Genomic DNA, 16,390 nt, shown 5'->3' with positions numbered 1-16,390 from the left:
AGAGAGAGAGAGAGAGAGAGAGAGAGAGAGAGAGAGAGAGAGAGAGAGAGAAAATTTGCTTTTCTTTCTAATTTTCTAACTTTTTGAAACCTTGAACCAAATGAGAATAAATTCATATAATAAACATTTATTTCGGCCAAAAGAAACATAGCATAATATCAAATTCCAAAAAATAACATAAAGGGCACTAAAGGGGGTATTTTGGGAAATTCTAAATTCCCGACCAATCCCGACATTCCCAATGTCTAACTAACCGTCCCCTAATACTAACATACTAAGTTGTGATTTTACTGAGCCAAACACCGAGTTCCATGTTACCGGGCACCGAAAATGCAAAATTATGAAATTCACTATATGACATAAAATGCATTTCAGAATTCAATAATAACAGTATAAACAATTATTTAAATATCTATAAATAATTTCCATAATTAAACATAATTAACTGTTAATTTCCAAATTAAACTAAGTGGTCTTTACAACAATGTTACTCGAGATAGAGTTATGTACCTTGTCATTACGGGTTTTCCATATTATGTCAACGATGATTGAGGCATAGAGGAACAGGTTGTCAGATTTTACCCCTCTCGACTCCAAGTTCCAAATAAATTTCATCCAGTCCCAAACACGGCCTCTAGAGTCTGGGATCAAGAACACCCCCCACGGGGAGGATCTCTAGAGATGGTAAGCAAAATTGCAATAGAGGAATAGGTCTTCCATCGATTCCACAGCCTCCCCACATAATAGGCAAAGATCGTATTCAATGGAAATTCTCCCTGCCAGGAGACCACGGACCGGTAGAGCATTCGAAAGTATGCTCCACCAAAGAACCTTATGTCTTTCTAAAATTTTAGAGTGCCAAAGTTTATTCCACAATGTCGGCGCAACCACACAATTAGGGGCTCTCACGTAAGCCTGCACCAAATAAGCAGACTTTGTAGTGAATTTATCGCTCCCTTCCTTTGTCCAGATGCATCTGTCACATCCTTGTCCGCTAGGCCTACCCCCTTTTAGGATGTTGGTAATAGTCTCAGAGTCAAACATAGCCTTAAGCCTAACAATGTCCCAGTCCCCATTAGGATTGAGCAGGTCCGCCACCTTAATCTCCCTTTCAGAACAAGAATTAGCGGGTCTCGGATAGAACTCTTTACCATGTACAACCCAAGGATCCGTCCAAACATTCATGTCTTCCCCATTCGAGATAATTTTGCAAGCCCCTTTTTTCAGGATTGCTTTAGTCTTGACCACATTTTTTCAGAATCAAGAGTCGAAATTTTTATAGGTGGCCTCTAAAAACGAATTACTCTTCAAGTATTTAGCTCGTAACACCTTGCAACAAAGAGTCTGTTCATCAGTAAGAAGGGCCCATCCCCATTTAGCCAAAGCCAGGTTCAATTCCAAGGATTTACGAAAACCGAGACCACCTCTTGATTTGGGAAGGCATAAATGGTCCCAGGCCTTCAAGCACAAACCACGATTATCTTGCTCATGTCCCCACCAAAAATCCCTGATCATACCGTCAATTTTGGAAGCAAGTTTTTTCGAGAGTTTGGTCGTTTGTATAGTGTAGACTGGCAAAGCCAGATCCATCGCTTTGATAAGGGTCGCACGACCAGCCTTCGAGAGTAACTTCAGCTTCCAACCATGCAGCTTCGAGACCAGGTTGTCAAGGATGAAGTTAAGATCCGCATCTTTATGATTAGGTCTAAAAAGCGGGAGCTCCAAGTATTTAATGTTCGAGGGAGACAAGTTAAGCCCCAATTCATGCATAGTACCCCTCTTCATCCCCTCACTAGTATTACGAAACGCAAAAACAAAACAAGAAAGAAATGTAATCTCTAATCTCCGATCAAAAGGATTAATCAAAACAGTAACAAGATAACATATTTATACCCAATTAAACAAAAAAACTTGAAGTAGAATTGGATAATTAAACACCCAAAATATCTTTATTAATATGGACAACACTAACAACACAAATTCTAGACAACACATCAACCATTTTAGACGTGACTGGACCTAATTTGTCATTACAAAAAATAGTGTTGACTAGTTTTTTTATTTTTTCCAAATTCGGAACATTGGACTAACTTTTTAGGAGTTTATTTTAGAATTTTTGTAAATTAATTAAGGATGTCATTCATTTCTCCAAATATTATATCATCATATCATTATATGAATTACTTTTAACACAGAGCCGCCAAACCAACACTGAGAAACCTAAACTCTTCTTTCGGAGTGAGCTCAGCCTCAGCCATGGCGTCTTTCTCCTCAGCGATCTCTAACCGTGCTCATTTTCTTTCTCCAAAACCATTGCCTCATGAACCCAAGCACAAGAAGATCTGCTCCTCTTCCCAATCTCGAAACCTTTATCTCCCTCCTCATCGCTCCTCTATTGCCAGGTACTGCTGCTACCATTTCCACTTAATGCAAGAAGAGAAACTAAGTATAGCTTAATTCTTCTTCATATAAATATTCTGATGTTGGAGTTTTAAAGTTGGCTGAAAATGGAATCCACATATTTTTGTGGGTGTCTGAGAATCAAATTCTTCGCAGCAAATGCCAAAACTAAAAATTTCGAAAAATCGATTGCCTAAGTTTTACACTTAATTTTTGTGTAAGTAGAGTAATAGTAATGTGCAAAATTATGCCCGTGTACTACTAATCCAGTTAGTGTTTCGGAATTTTCTGAAGTGAACTATTGAGTAAGGTTTGAAAGCTCCAGAGACAGTAGCAACTTACTACTGGAGCATGAGCTTCATTGTAGCATTTGATTGTAATTGGTGCTTTAGTTTTAATGCTGAATTAAGATGTGAGCGGCTCATTATTTTATTTATATTCATTAATACTATTTTTTTTTCTCATACTTTTCATTTGACGAAGAACTTATTCTGAATGTTCAGATTGGATTCTATTGCTCGGTTGGAAAGAAAAGTGGCATCAAAAACTAAAATATTTGCCTCAGTTACAGGTTCATTCTGTACTTCACCTTGTTACTTTCTCTTATAATAATACAAGTAATATTGTTTTGTTTAAAAGATTTATCTTTATCATACTTTTCTTTCTCTTAATATAATGACAGACACGTCAGTTGAAACATCCCCTGAATTAGTTAAGCTTTCTAAAGCTGGTGTTTGGTCTGTCCACAAGTTTGGTGGCACCTGTGTGGGAAACTCAGAAAGAATTAAGAATGTTGCAAATATAGTTTTGACTGATGATTCAGAGAGTAAGTTGGTTGTTGTCTCAGCCATGTCTAAAGTAACAGATATGATGTATGATCTCATCAACAAGGCTCAATCACGTGACGAGTCTTATTTATCTGCATTGGAGGCTGTTTTAGAAAAGCACAGATTAACAGCACTAGATTTACTTGATGGGGATGACCTTGGTACTTTCCTATCAAGATTGCATCATGACATCAATAACCTAAAGGCAATGCTTCGAGCAATATATATTGGTAATACCATCAGATTCATCACTCTGTTTCATTCCTTTTCATTGATTTGTGATGATATTCTGTTACTTTCACTTTCTACAACTTTAATTGACTTTTGATCTGTCAGATATTTTTAACTTCTTCAATTTTGTTTCAACTTACATTAGGATTTTATTTATTATTTTAATTTACTAGCTTAATTTTTGCAGCTGGTCATGCAACTGAATCTTTTAGTGATTTTGTTGTGGGACATGGAGAGCTATGGTCTGCTCAGATGTTGTCATATGTTATTAGAAAGGTCTGTTGATTTTATAGTATTTAAGGAACAAGTTCTGAATGCATACATTCTTGCTTTACAATCAATATAATGTATATACATACATATATCTATATATATATTTATGTTTTCTTCTCGCAGGCTGGTGTAGACTGTGGATGGATGGACACGAGGGAAGTTCTTATTGTAAACCCTACTAGTTCTAATCAGGTCGATCCCGATTACGAAGAATCTAGGCAAAGACTAGAGAAGTGGTATTCAAAAAATCCATTCAATACGATTGTTGCAACTGGTTTTATTGCTAGCACACCTCAAAATATACCTACGACATTGAAGAGAGATGGAAGTGATTTTTCTGCAGCTATAATGGGTGCTCTATTTAGAGCCCGTCAAGTTACCATTTGGACCGATGTTGATGGTGTGTATAGTGCAGACCCTAGAAAAGGTTTGTTGTAATTGCTCTCAATCAAATGCTGCCAACTGCAATTACATTAATAGAATCTTATGTTGCTGCTAATTGTATTCTGGCTAAATTCCATAACATAAATGACTAACAACATTTCTTCTGCAGTTAGTGAAGCTGTGATTCTGAGGACATTATCTTACCAAGAGGCTTGGGAAATGGTGAATTTTACTACTCATCATTGTCAATGTCAAGGGTTCTCATCTTATTCATATATCACATATGTAATGTGAGCATATCTGTACAGTCTATTTAATGTGAACTTCATCTGTACAGTCTTATTTTGGGGCCAATGTCTTGCACCCACGCTCAATCATTCCTGTGATGAAATACGACATTCCAATTATAATAAGGAATATTTTCAACCTTTCTGCACCTGGAACAAAGATTTGTCGTCCTGCTGTTACTGATGATGTTATTGATGAAGATGGTCAGAGCATGGAGTCCTATGTCAAAGGGTTTGCAACAATAGACAATTTGGCTCTTGTAAATGTTGAGGGGTGAGTTCCATGCTGTGGTTTACTGCTTATAATCTGTTAAAGATAATGTATACTTTTGAATTTAGCTTTCTCGTTTTGACACCTTGGTCTCTTGCCAGAACCGGGATGGCTGGTGTTCCTGGTACAGCTAGTGCCATATTTGGTGCTGTAAAGGATGTGGGGGCCAATGTTATCATGATATCTCAGGTACCGTGACCTTTGAATCCACTTAACAACACTTTGAAAAAAATTAACTTATTGTTCTTGTAAATTTTGTTTATGTAGGCTAGTAGTGAGCATTCTGTGTGCTTTGCTGTGCCTGAGAAGGAAGTAAATGCTGTTGCGGAGGCCTTGCAGTCCAGATTTCGTCAAGCTTTGGATGCTGGGCGCCTTTCCCAGGTTCTTATGTTTATATTTATTGACTTTCTTGTGACAACATATGATTGTTATTTTGCTTGAGTAAGTTGTCTCATATTGATTTCTTTGTTTTCTAATTTTGTTATGCGGAAGTAAGTTGCCTCCTTCGAGGGTCTTCTATATTTCCTTTATAATGATGGGAAGTATTATTGTCGAGATTGAAATAATTTATGTCTAATAGATTTTGATATCAGATTACATTCCTCTTTCTTTGTGTGATAGGCAGGCAAATTTGGTTTTGAGGAACTAGAATCAATTTGGTTAGGACACTCAGTGTGAAAAGGTTTAGGAATATTACTTTCTTGTGGAACCATTTTTCATTCAATTTCATGAGGCCCAAGTTCAGCAGAAGGCTGTAGTTCTTGATGTTTTCCTTGTCATTTTGAATACAGTAAATGTTAATTTTACTTGGTATGTTTTAGTTCTGTAGTGGAGTTTTTGTAAGAATTTTCATTGGGGTGAGTAGTTATAAATTTTAAATATATTATACAAATAGATGTGAATTGGATTAGTTACTTTTACAGGTAAAAGGGCATGTTGTTACGCATAAGTGGATTGAATTGGATCGTGCAAATTAGTTTGGATTGAGTATAGTGTGAACACCCCTAATTTTGAGTGGTAAATTTGAGAGAAGATGGTGAGTATGAAAATGAAGAAGAGAGATAGTGGCTTAATACTTGTGAGGACATTTGATTAATAAGATATGTCGCAGTTCAGATAGCTTCTTCCTAGATTTGCTTTGGAACGTAAGTATAAACAGAAGGGCTTGGGCTACTTCAATTCAAGGTGCCAATTTTTCCATTCGGCTATGGGGAGTGCAATGACAAGGAACTTTTGTGAATAATGTCACTAGAAATTCTCCAAAGATATATGATTAAAATATTCATTTCCATTATCACAATGAACGAAGGACATAAAGTTTGGCATTATGGAATGAAAATCTCTTGAACGGCCTTCCACTGTCTTTAAGCGTTGATGTTACTAATAATAATAAAGATTAGTCTGGTGGAATGGTCACTGCTATGGCTTAGATAAAGATTGCTTTGATACAATGTGGAAAAAGATGTGTACCACAACTGATAGTTAGCCAATTATGGATCAGGTTGATAAGGGAATTTAATCTGTCGTGGGTTATGCCAAGATGTGTACCACAATTGATAGTTAGCAAGTTAAATGGTTGCAAGCGCAAAACAAAGATTTGGAGAACGACAATACTAGCAATAATTTGGGCTGTGTGGCTGGAAAGGAATGCTAGAATCTTTGAAGGGGTCGGGAGTTCAGTAGAGGACTTGTGGGAGAAAGTTAAATTCTGGACAGCTACTTGGGTTTTTAAAATCAAGCTTTTCGAGGACTTGTCTTTCTTAGATTTATGTAGAGATTAAAATTCATTGTTGTAAAGGAAATCCTTAAAAAACCCTTACTGTTTCCTCAGCAACTATGGTGTGCTAACTATCCTAAGTGTCTCTTTGTAATATGGTTTTCCAGGCTTCTTAATATATTCCTGGGAGGGGTCCTGTCTAAGACTTGTGGACCCTTTCTCTTTTCAAAAAAAAAAAAAAAAACAATGTGGAAAAAGATATTATAATAATTGATCTTTGACAGGCTTTGGTATCTTGTATTCCAATTACACACCTATAGATAGGCCTTTCTACAACACTTTTTTTTTCGTTTTTGGTAGAGTGTAGAGAGAAAATAGCACCGAATAAAAATCTAACCCTTGATTTGAGGAAGCCTACTAAGAAATAGGAAATATAATATTAAATTACAGAGCATGTTTGAAGATATTTCTGAATATTAGTAAAATACATCTTATCATTTTGTGACTATTTTTTCATGTTTATTAATTTTTCTTTTAACCTATCCTCTCAGGTTGCTGTTATCCCAAACTGTAGCATTTTGGCTACTGTTGGCCAGAAGATGGCAAGTACTCCTGGTGTTAGTGCTACTCTTTTCAATGCACTGGCCAAGGTTAGAAAGTGTGACTTTTGAAAGCTGGTGTGAAAAATTCTTTCTAAATGGGACGTTTGACATACAAGTAAAAGTTGTAGCTTGTTAGTTTAGAAAACATCATCCCGATCTCAATTTCAAATGAATATGTTTGGTTATCATTTACTTCCCTAGACTAGACAATTTGATCCAACTTTGTGTTTGATTGCAGGCAAATATCAATGTTCGTGCTATAGCTCAAGGTTGCTCTGAGTACAATATTACTGTTGTGGTAAAGCGAGAAGACTGTATACGAGCCCTAAGAGCTGTTCACTCTAGATTTTATCTATCACGAACCACTATAGCAATGGGAATTGTTGGTCCTGGATTGATTGGTGCCACCTTACTTGATCAACTAAGGGACCAGGTGCTTTCTTTAGATAGGTCTTTTGTATTTCATTACCATTTTCAATGATCAAGTGTTCCAAAGTAGTGAAATTTAAATGTATTCTATTGTATTCTTATTCTTCTTATTTATTGCAGGCAGCAACACTGAAGGAAGAATTTAACATTGATTTACGTGTTATGGGTATCACTGGCACGCGAACTATGCTTTTGAGTGATTCGTAAGTTGAGAGTTTCAATGAATTTTTTATAGCTTGAAAATTCACTGCAAGCTTATCTAAAAGGACATGTTTCCTTTCTTATTCTTTTGATGTAAAACACACACTCACTAAGTTCTCAATATAAGTTGTCAGTTTTCAATATACGAATGTAATTGTTCCTCATGTTCTACCACTATCTCCATTTTACAGGGGCATTAACTTATCCAGATGGAGAGAACTTCAAAAGCAGAAAGGAGAAGTTGCAGACATGGACAAATTTGTCCGCCACGTACAAGGGAATCATTTCATTCCCAATACGGTTTTGGTAGACTGTACGGCTGACACTACTATTGCAGGCTATTACCATGAGTGGTTGCGGAAAGGAATTCATGTAGTCACCCCCAACAAAAAGGCAAATTCAGGACCACTAGATCAGGTAAATGTTTAAAGGCATTTATGTTCAATTATAAGAAGAAAAATAATTGTTCTTGTCAAAAGATGTAGAAAATTGAACGTATATTCTCTTAAGTAGATATTTTTCTCACAAAATGTTTGTTAATCACTCATTCTGAGCTTATTTTGTTTTTAATTCCCACAACTAGTATTTGAAGTTGAGAGCCCTTCAACGGCAATCCTACACTCATTACTTCTATGAAGCAACAGTTGGAGCTGGTCTCCCAATTATTAGCACATTACGAGGTCTTCTTGAGACTGGAGATAAAATATTGCGGATTGAAGGCATTTTCAGGTGTGGAATGCTTAGACATACACAATTTCCTTTTGAATTCCTGGCTTCCACAATTCAAAGCATATAAACTTTGTGTGACATATTCTCGTCTCTTTGATTGTCGCAGTGGGACTCTAAGTTACATCTTCAACAATTTGGTAGGTGAACGTACTTTCAGCGAGGTTGTGGCTGAAGCAAAGCAGGCAGGTTACACTGAGCCAGATCCTAGAGACGACTTATCTGGAACTGATGTTTGCAGAAAGGTACTGATGATTAACCTTTTGTTTGGTAGGGTGGATTAAAGGAGGGATGGATTAGGTTAGGGGTGTGTGGAATGGAATAATTTGTTTTTAGTTTTATTTGTTTGGTAGAAAGGAAGAGAGACAAAGGAAGGAAATGGCTATGGATTGCCAATTCTTTAGGTCCACCAAAAACAATCCCTCTACATATGGGTGGAGTGGATTGATGACATGAAATTGTTAATTCATTTTTAAATATTGTTTTTCTTAGAAAAACAATTAAAAAAATAGTTCTTTCTTTCTCTCCTACTATACCAAACAACTCTTAAGTATACATCAAATCCATCCGTTCATTTCACTTTTCCGCACCTTATATACAACCTATCCTTTTTCGATCCATCTTTCCAAACAAAGTGTAAAGTTTCCATGAAATTATTTGTTGTAGAACTAGAAGTATATTTCAATCTATGGAAATATTTTGATGAATCCTAAGATCAACAGATGGTCAACTTGTGATTAGTACACTCTAAGATGCCACTTGTGGAGAGTAAGATTGGATAATTTTTATCATGTGATTTTGTTATGAAATTGGAGGTGATATTAAAAAAATTAATCAATCCTCTAGTATTAATTTATCATGGGATGATTTTAGGAGTATAATTAGTAGTAATTACTAATTACCTTTAAATTTTAATTGGGAGATTAATTGTATAATTAGTGGTAAGGAGTGTTGGGAAGTGCTGGTAGGCATTTGTTCCGGGGTTCAAACTCAAAAACTTTGGGGCCACTAGGCCGGTTGAACTGCTAGGGCCGAAAAATGGAAAGAAAGAAAAAAATAATAATAGAAATGTGGCATCAAATGCACATAGCTATGTCTTTGTTATATCTGTTACAACCTCCACTTGAAAATTGTATGCAAACTGCTCATGTTTTTGTTGTTTGTCATTTCTTTTGTGGTAAGTTCTTTCCTAAAATGAATCTGTATGGCAGGTGATAATTCTGGCTAGAGAATCTGGTCTGAAGTTGGAACTCTCTGATATCCCAGTGGAAAGCCTCGTGCCAGAACCCTTAAATGTAAGAACTAATTTTTGTTGGTAATTCCAGCATTGACTTAAATACCAAGTTTATACATGCAAGTGCAACATGAAACTTTCTGATAATTCATTGCAGGCTTGTGCGTCATCTGAGGAATTCATGGAAAAATTGCCAGAATTTGATTACGACTTGGCTAATAAAAGACAAGTAGCAGAGGATGAAGGAGATGTGAGTATTTGATTTTTTACCATATAATAAAACACAACTGCTCTTTGAAACCAATCAGAAATATTAATTAATTAGATTGATGTTTTTTTCATGTTCGTAATTATTTTTTCACCATTCAAATTTGCGATATATGAATGAATGTGTAGGTACTGAGATACGTGGGAGTAGTGGATGTGGTTAATCAGAAGGGGGAAGTAAAATTGCGAAGATACAAGAAAGATCACCCATTTGCCCAGTTGTCTGGATCGGATAACATAATTGCTTTCACAACGACAAGGTACAAGGATCAGCCTCTCATTGTGCGTGGACCCGGTGCAGGGGCTCAAGTTACAGCTGGTGGAGTCTTCAGCGACATATTGCGGCTCGCTTCCTACCTCGGTGCTCCATCATAGTTGGCACATGTTTTACCATTGTAACTGTAAGATGTTATTAGATGCTGATGTCTGTTCTAGTTTCCATGGAATTTCATCCGTTTCTTTCTATTATATAGAGCTTTGTAGTTTATGAGATGGATGCATTACTTTGCGGCTAAGCTAAGCTAAAATTGTGCTGCAGTAGTTCTTCTGATGGCACATAACATGGTTAATAATAAAGGGCAATTGTTTTTCTTTTCTTCTGACATTATGGCAAAGTTTTGGGTGGTCCAGATTCTGAAATGGAGTACAGATATAGTTGAAGACAATTATTCTGAAGAAAATGTAGACAATCAATGAAAATTTACATGAAAGTTTCTTTTAAAGTTTCTTGGCAATATCTTGGATGGAACCAATATAGCTTTGAGATGGAAATTTATATTGTGGGGATGGGTAACCGCGGGGACCCGCTCCTAATGGGGTGGGGATTCCCTGTCTTGGTGGTTAATGGGGCGGTGGTGGGGGACGATTTCAGTACCCGAAGCGGGGATGGGGCGGGAGCGGGGATGGGGTGGGGGCGGGGATAATACTATCCGCACCATATCCGACCCCGATATAAATATATATAATTTCCTTTTTATTCTTAACATATATATCGTATATTGATAATTCAAATTATTTTGATTATCATCCATAATTAAAATTATATATCATATGCTTAAATTATGAAGATCTAATGACAATAATGAACTGATGATCATTGTTGATTACATGTGTAAAGATATTTTCTTCTCGATTCTTAATTTCATCTTTGTTTACTTTTTAATTTGTTGGTAGGCTTGAGAGGTATGAGACTATGATCCTATACGTGGGTTATGATTTTTTTGTTTTTTTTTTTCCAAACTTTGAGACATATTTAGTTTTTATTTTCTACTAGGTTATGTTTTTTTAGGTAGGTTTATCATTTATCTTCTATGAATTATGAATGTATAATAAATATTTGTGAGAATATTGGTTTAATTTATTTTTTTTCAATTATTTTAAATTAATTTTTTTTTTCATTTTACCTTAATGAATACCCGATGGGTTCCTCATAATCGATGGGTATTCCCTTCTCCGAATCCATGGGGATGAGGCAGAGATGGGGGTATAAATAGGTAGCGGGGATGGGGGCGGGAATTGCATTCTCCGTACATTAACTGTCCAATTTCCATCTCTTAAGCTATGAATGGCAGGAGAGCAATATGTTATATTGATTTAAATTTAAACTAAAATCTCGTGTTTGTGATTGTGGAGAATGAGAGAAATATAAGAGGAGTCATGTTGGATTAAAAATCCTATGTGGGCACATATGTATAATGTATATGCTATTATAAAGTGTGATACAAAATTAAGTGACCAATTATGTTATGGGTATCAAAAGGGTATTAAATTGTCATGGAATTAATGTGTAGATACCATAAGTTAATTTATAATTTGTTGAGGGGCCAAATTATAAATAAATTTCCCAAAACTCATTCTAAATGAGTATATAAATAGGTAGTGGTCCCCAAGAAACACTAGGGTTTCTGTATTCTCTCATTCCCCATCAGAGAAAATACTCTAGAAAATAGTGTATTCTTGGAAGATCAAAACCTTCTCTACAATCTCCAACAATGGCTTCAGGTTAGTGCTTCTGCTCATATTTTATCATCTTTTTCTTCTTTAATTTAGCAAAGGCTTTATAGATTTATGATTTAGGGTTTTCTATATTAAAACACTTTTAGGAATATGTTTGGATTTGTGATTTATATATTTCTTAAGTGTTTTATAAACCCTAACAAGTGGTACCAGAGCCACTTTTGTTAAATTAATTGAAGATTTGATGATTTGGTTTATGAAATTTGGGGATTTTAAAAATTAGGATTTGAACTTCATCTTTTTGTGCTATGAATGATTTAAAATGAAGATATGTTGGTTTGATTTAAATATATACGTATGTATTTATTTATATGATATAAAGTTATTTTAAATTGTTTTGGTTTTGTATTTCGGCGGCAATCGTTGATATCTTTATCGGTTGTGGATATATTCTGTTCATATGTTATATATTAATGGCTGGGCTCAAAATCGGCTTCAATTAATTATATTCGATTGGGCCATTTATGGTAATGGTGCTGTGTTTGATGTACTTTGCATAAATTAAGTTTTTGATCAATTTTACCTTTAGTAATGTGAACCCCTTTTATGTTTACATGTTTTGTTAATCAATATTTTCTCGTGTGAGTTATACATGCCACTGTACGATTGTAATTAAATTTTCAAAAAAGAATATAATATGTAATGATGTTTGAAGTCATGAAATTTTTATATTCATATTAATATTTAGAATCCCTACAGAATTTGTATTATTTACATGCTAAGGATATATAAATATTCAGTTTATTATATATTTGGAACAATTTAATTCAAATTTTGGTGTTGGTTTATGACTAATATTTGAGTAAATTAATTGAAACAATATGTCGCTAAAGTGACCTCTTTTGTGTAGATTAATTTATTTAAATATTAGGATGGTGGTGTGTTTATAATTGATGCTTATATTGACTAGCCCAAAGGTAAGTGAATATTTTGCTAGATTTCAAACATACCTGTGGCGATAAATGTGTGACAATTATAAGGTATTTTTTGTGAGCAATACGTTAGTCCAAAGATTGACCTATTGTTTGGCACAATTTTATTGTCAATATTTGATTGCTACACTAAGAGTACCGCTTACAGTTAATATTACTGTCCAAAGACTTGATATTAATGTGTGCTTGGTATCTTGAGATGGGATTAACCAATTTTTGAATTTATTGTTTAATTATGTATATTAATGTGAGCTTGTTTTATTTGTTCTATATTCAGTTAATTCATCTTCTGCTGCCTCAATATCTGCTAACATTAATCCTATTCCTATGCTTAATGGGACCAATTTCAAGGATTGGAAAAGGAACTTACTTATAGTTCTGGGATGTATGGATTTGGACCATGCACTAAGGAATGAACAACCTGCACCTCTCACTAAGGAAAGTTCCCATGATGACAAAAGGGAATTTAAGAGGTGGGATCGTTCAAATCGCATGAGTCTAATGATTATGAAACACATCATTCCAGAAGCCTTTTGGGGCACTGAATCCGAAGGGGTTACTATGGCTAAGAATTTCCTTGAACAAATTGAGGAACGTTTTGCTAAAAAACGATAAGGTTGAAATGACAACACTTCTTGGTTCTTTAATGAACATGAAGTATAAGGGTCAAGGAAATGTAAGGGAGTACATTATGGAAATGCATCATATTGTCTCAAGATTAAGGACACTTAAGATTGAGCTTTCAGATGATGTACTTGTACTCATGGTTTTGTTAACGCTTCCTCCACAGTTTAACCAATTTAAAATTAGTTACAACTGTCAAAAGGAGAAAAGGACTCTCAACGAGCTTATTTCTCATTGTGTGCAAGAGGAAGAAAGGTTGAAAAAGGACAAAACTAAAAGTGCTCACTTGACCACTACCCCTAAGGACAAGGGCAAGAAAAGGAAATTTGAGAATGAAGCTGCTAAGGGTCCAGTTCAAAAGAAACAACAACAGGATTCTAAGGGTTGTTTCTTTTGTAACCAACCTGGACATGTGAAGAAAGATTGTGCCAAATATCACACATGGCGTGTAAAGAAAGGTATTAATCTTGCTTTGGTCTGTTCTGAGGTTAATTTAGCTTCAGTACCTAGAAACACTTGGTGGATAGATTCTGGTGCTACTACTCACACAAGTGTTTCTATGCAGGGTTGCCTGAGCTACCGAAAGCTAAGTGATGGTGAAAGATAAATCTTTGTGGGCGATGGTCAATCGGTAGAAGTGGAAGCAATTGGGCATTTTAGATTGTTATTAGGAACTGGTTTTTATTTAGATTTGAAAGACACTTTTGTTGTGCCGTCTTTTACACGGAATTTAGTTTCTGTTTCTTTGTTGGACAAATTTGGATATTGTTGTTCATTTGGAAACAATCAGTTTACTTTGTCTTTAAATTCAAATATTATTGGAACTGGTTATTTGGATACTTATGACAATCTTTATTTGCTAGAAATAATTGCATCCTACAATGAAACCTTGCATGTGGAATCACGAGGTACTAAACGCAAATTAAATAAAGAAAATTCAACGTCATTATGGCATAGACGCTTAGGTCATATCTCAAGAAGTAGAATTGAGCGTCTTGTGTCTGATGACATTTTAGAGTCTCTTGACTTCACAGATTTCAATGTTTGTGTAGATTGTGTCAAGGGAAAACAGACCAAAACTAAGAGATTAGGTGCCAATAGAGCTTCAGAAGTCTTAGAATTGATTCACACAGATATTCGTGGGCCATTCCCTACGGCATCTTGGAATGGTCAACAATATTTTATATCATTCATAGACGATTACTCACGTTATAGGTACCTATATCTCATTCATGAAAAATCTCAGTCTGTGGACATGTTCAAAGCTTACAAAGCTGAAGTTGAGAATCAACTCAACAAAAGGATTAAGAACGTCAAATCTGATCGTGGTGGTGAGTACTACGGTAGATATGATGGCTCAGGTGAACAACGTCCAGGACCATTTGCTAAATTCCTAGAGGAATGTGGTATTGTCCAACAGTACACCATGCCAGGATCACCTAGCATGAATGGTGTTGCTGAGAGACGAAATAGGACTCTTAAGGATATGGTAAGGAGCATAATCGCTCATTCTACCTTACCTGAGTCCCTCTGGGGAGAAGCATTAAAGACAACAGCTTACATTCTGAATAGAGTACCAAGTAAAGCAATTGCAAAAACACCTTATGAGCTTTGGACAGGTCGAAAGCCTAGTCTAAAGCATTTCCACATTTGGGGATGTCCAGCTGAGGCAAGGCCTTATAGGCCACATGAAATTAAATTGGACTCCAAAACAGTTAGCAACTACTTTATTGGTTATTCTGAGCGATCTAGGGGCTATAAGTTTTATGATCCCACTGTCAGAAATATTTTTGAGACGGGAACTGCAACATTTTTTGAGGATGTTGAATTTGGGGGAAAAAATAAGGTTAGAGACATTACTTTTGAGGAGGAATTGAATTCAAACTCAGTTCCTACTATCATTTTAGAGAATGTTCAGGCTTCCACACCTGTCATTGATCAAGAAATGAATTCGGAACCTCAACAAGACAATGTTGAACAACTCCCAAATCAGGATGAGGCTATTGTTCCAGAAGAACAAATTCAACACCCTCAAGAACAAGAGCCATTAAGGAGATCCACAAGAGAGAGAAGAAATGCTATTTCAGATGACTATTTTGTATTTCTTCAAGAACATGAGGATGAAATTGGAATGATGGAAGATGATCCAATCAACTTGCATCAGGCCATGAAAAGTTCTAACTCTCAAAAGTGGATTGATGCCATGAATGAAGAGAATAAGTCTATGCAAGACAATAAAGTTTGGGTCCCATTACCAGAAGGTGTAAAACCAATTGGTTGTAAGTGGATACTTAAAACCAAGAAGGATGAATATGGTAATGTGGTGAGATTTAAGGCACGTCTTGTAGCAAAAGGCTATACTCAGAAACAAGACATTGATTATACAGAGACTTTCTCTCCGGTTTCATCGAAAGACTCTTTTAGGATAATATTGGCACTTGTTGCTCATTTTGACCTTGAGTTACATCAGATGGATGTTAAAACAACGTTTCTCAATGGCGACATTGATGAGACAATTTACATGGAGCAACCAGAAAACTTTGTGGTTGGTGACCCAAAGAATATGGTTTGCAAATTAAAGAAATCCATCTATGGACTCAAGCAAGCTTCTCGTCAGTGGTATCACAAGTTTCATCAAGTAATTATCTCATTTAGTTTTGAGATGAATATTATTGATGATTGTGTATATCACAAGTTCAGTGGGAGTAAATACATATTTCTGGTTATATATGTCGATGACATATTGCTTGCTACTAATGATATAGGCTTATTGTACGAAACCAAGAGATTTTTATCTAAGCAATTTGAGATGAAAGATCTTGGTGACGCCTCTTTTGTATCAGGAATTCAAATACGTCGAGATCGTTCTCGGGGTATTCTTGGATTATCACAAAAGTGCTATATCGATAAAGTACTCAAAAGGTTTGGCATGCAAGATTGTAGACCAGGTGATACCCCTGTTGCTAAAG

General features: G+C 35.6%; 1 protein-coding gene across 1 annotated transcript; it reads left to right on the top strand.

Annotated features, from left to right (window-relative positions):
• Positions 1 to 2,061: 2,061 nt before the first annotated feature.
• On the top strand, positions 2,062 to 10,448 carry LOC115713163 (bifunctional aspartokinase/homoserine dehydrogenase 1, chloroplastic). Its single transcript, XM_030641651.2, has 18 exons — positions 2,062 to 2,402; positions 2,904 to 2,971; positions 3,083 to 3,457; positions 3,646 to 3,734; positions 3,855 to 4,158; positions 4,285 to 4,337; positions 4,453 to 4,676; positions 4,775 to 4,862; positions 4,941 to 5,054; positions 6,942 to 7,040; positions 7,231 to 7,425; positions 7,542 to 7,624; positions 7,814 to 8,039; positions 8,206 to 8,351; positions 8,458 to 8,593; positions 9,560 to 9,643; positions 9,740 to 9,832; positions 9,979 to 10,448. Exons 1-18 carry the CDS (start codon positions 2,257 to 2,259, stop codon positions 10,222 to 10,224), a joined length of 2,769 nt encoding a protein of 922 aa, XP_030497511.2. The 5' UTR covers positions 2,062 to 2,256; the 3' UTR covers positions 10,225 to 10,448.
• The last annotated feature ends 5,942 nt before the right edge of the window (positions 10,449 to 16,390 follow it).

This window comes from Cannabis sativa, chromosome X (genome assembly GCF_029168945.1).
Source record: "Cannabis sativa cultivar Pink pepper isolate KNU-18-1 chromosome X, ASM2916894v1, whole genome shotgun sequence".
Taxonomy (NCBI): domain Eukaryota; kingdom Viridiplantae; phylum Streptophyta; class Magnoliopsida; order Rosales; family Cannabaceae; genus Cannabis; species Cannabis sativa.
This window is presented reverse-complemented; position numbering and strand designations above follow the sequence as displayed.

Coding starts and splice junctions, on each gene's coding strand:
- LOC115713163 (XM_030641651.2), top strand. CDS start 2,257: ATGGCGTCTTTCTCCTCAGCGATCTCTAACCGTGCTCATTTTCTTTCT. Junction 2,972..3,082: donor AATATTTGCCTCAGTTACAG/GTTCATTCTGTA, acceptor ATATAATGACAG/ACACGTCAGTTGAAACATCC. Junction 4,863..4,940: donor ATGTTATCATGATATCTCAG/GTACCGTGACCT, acceptor TTGTTTATGTAG/GCTAGTAGTGAGCATTCTGT.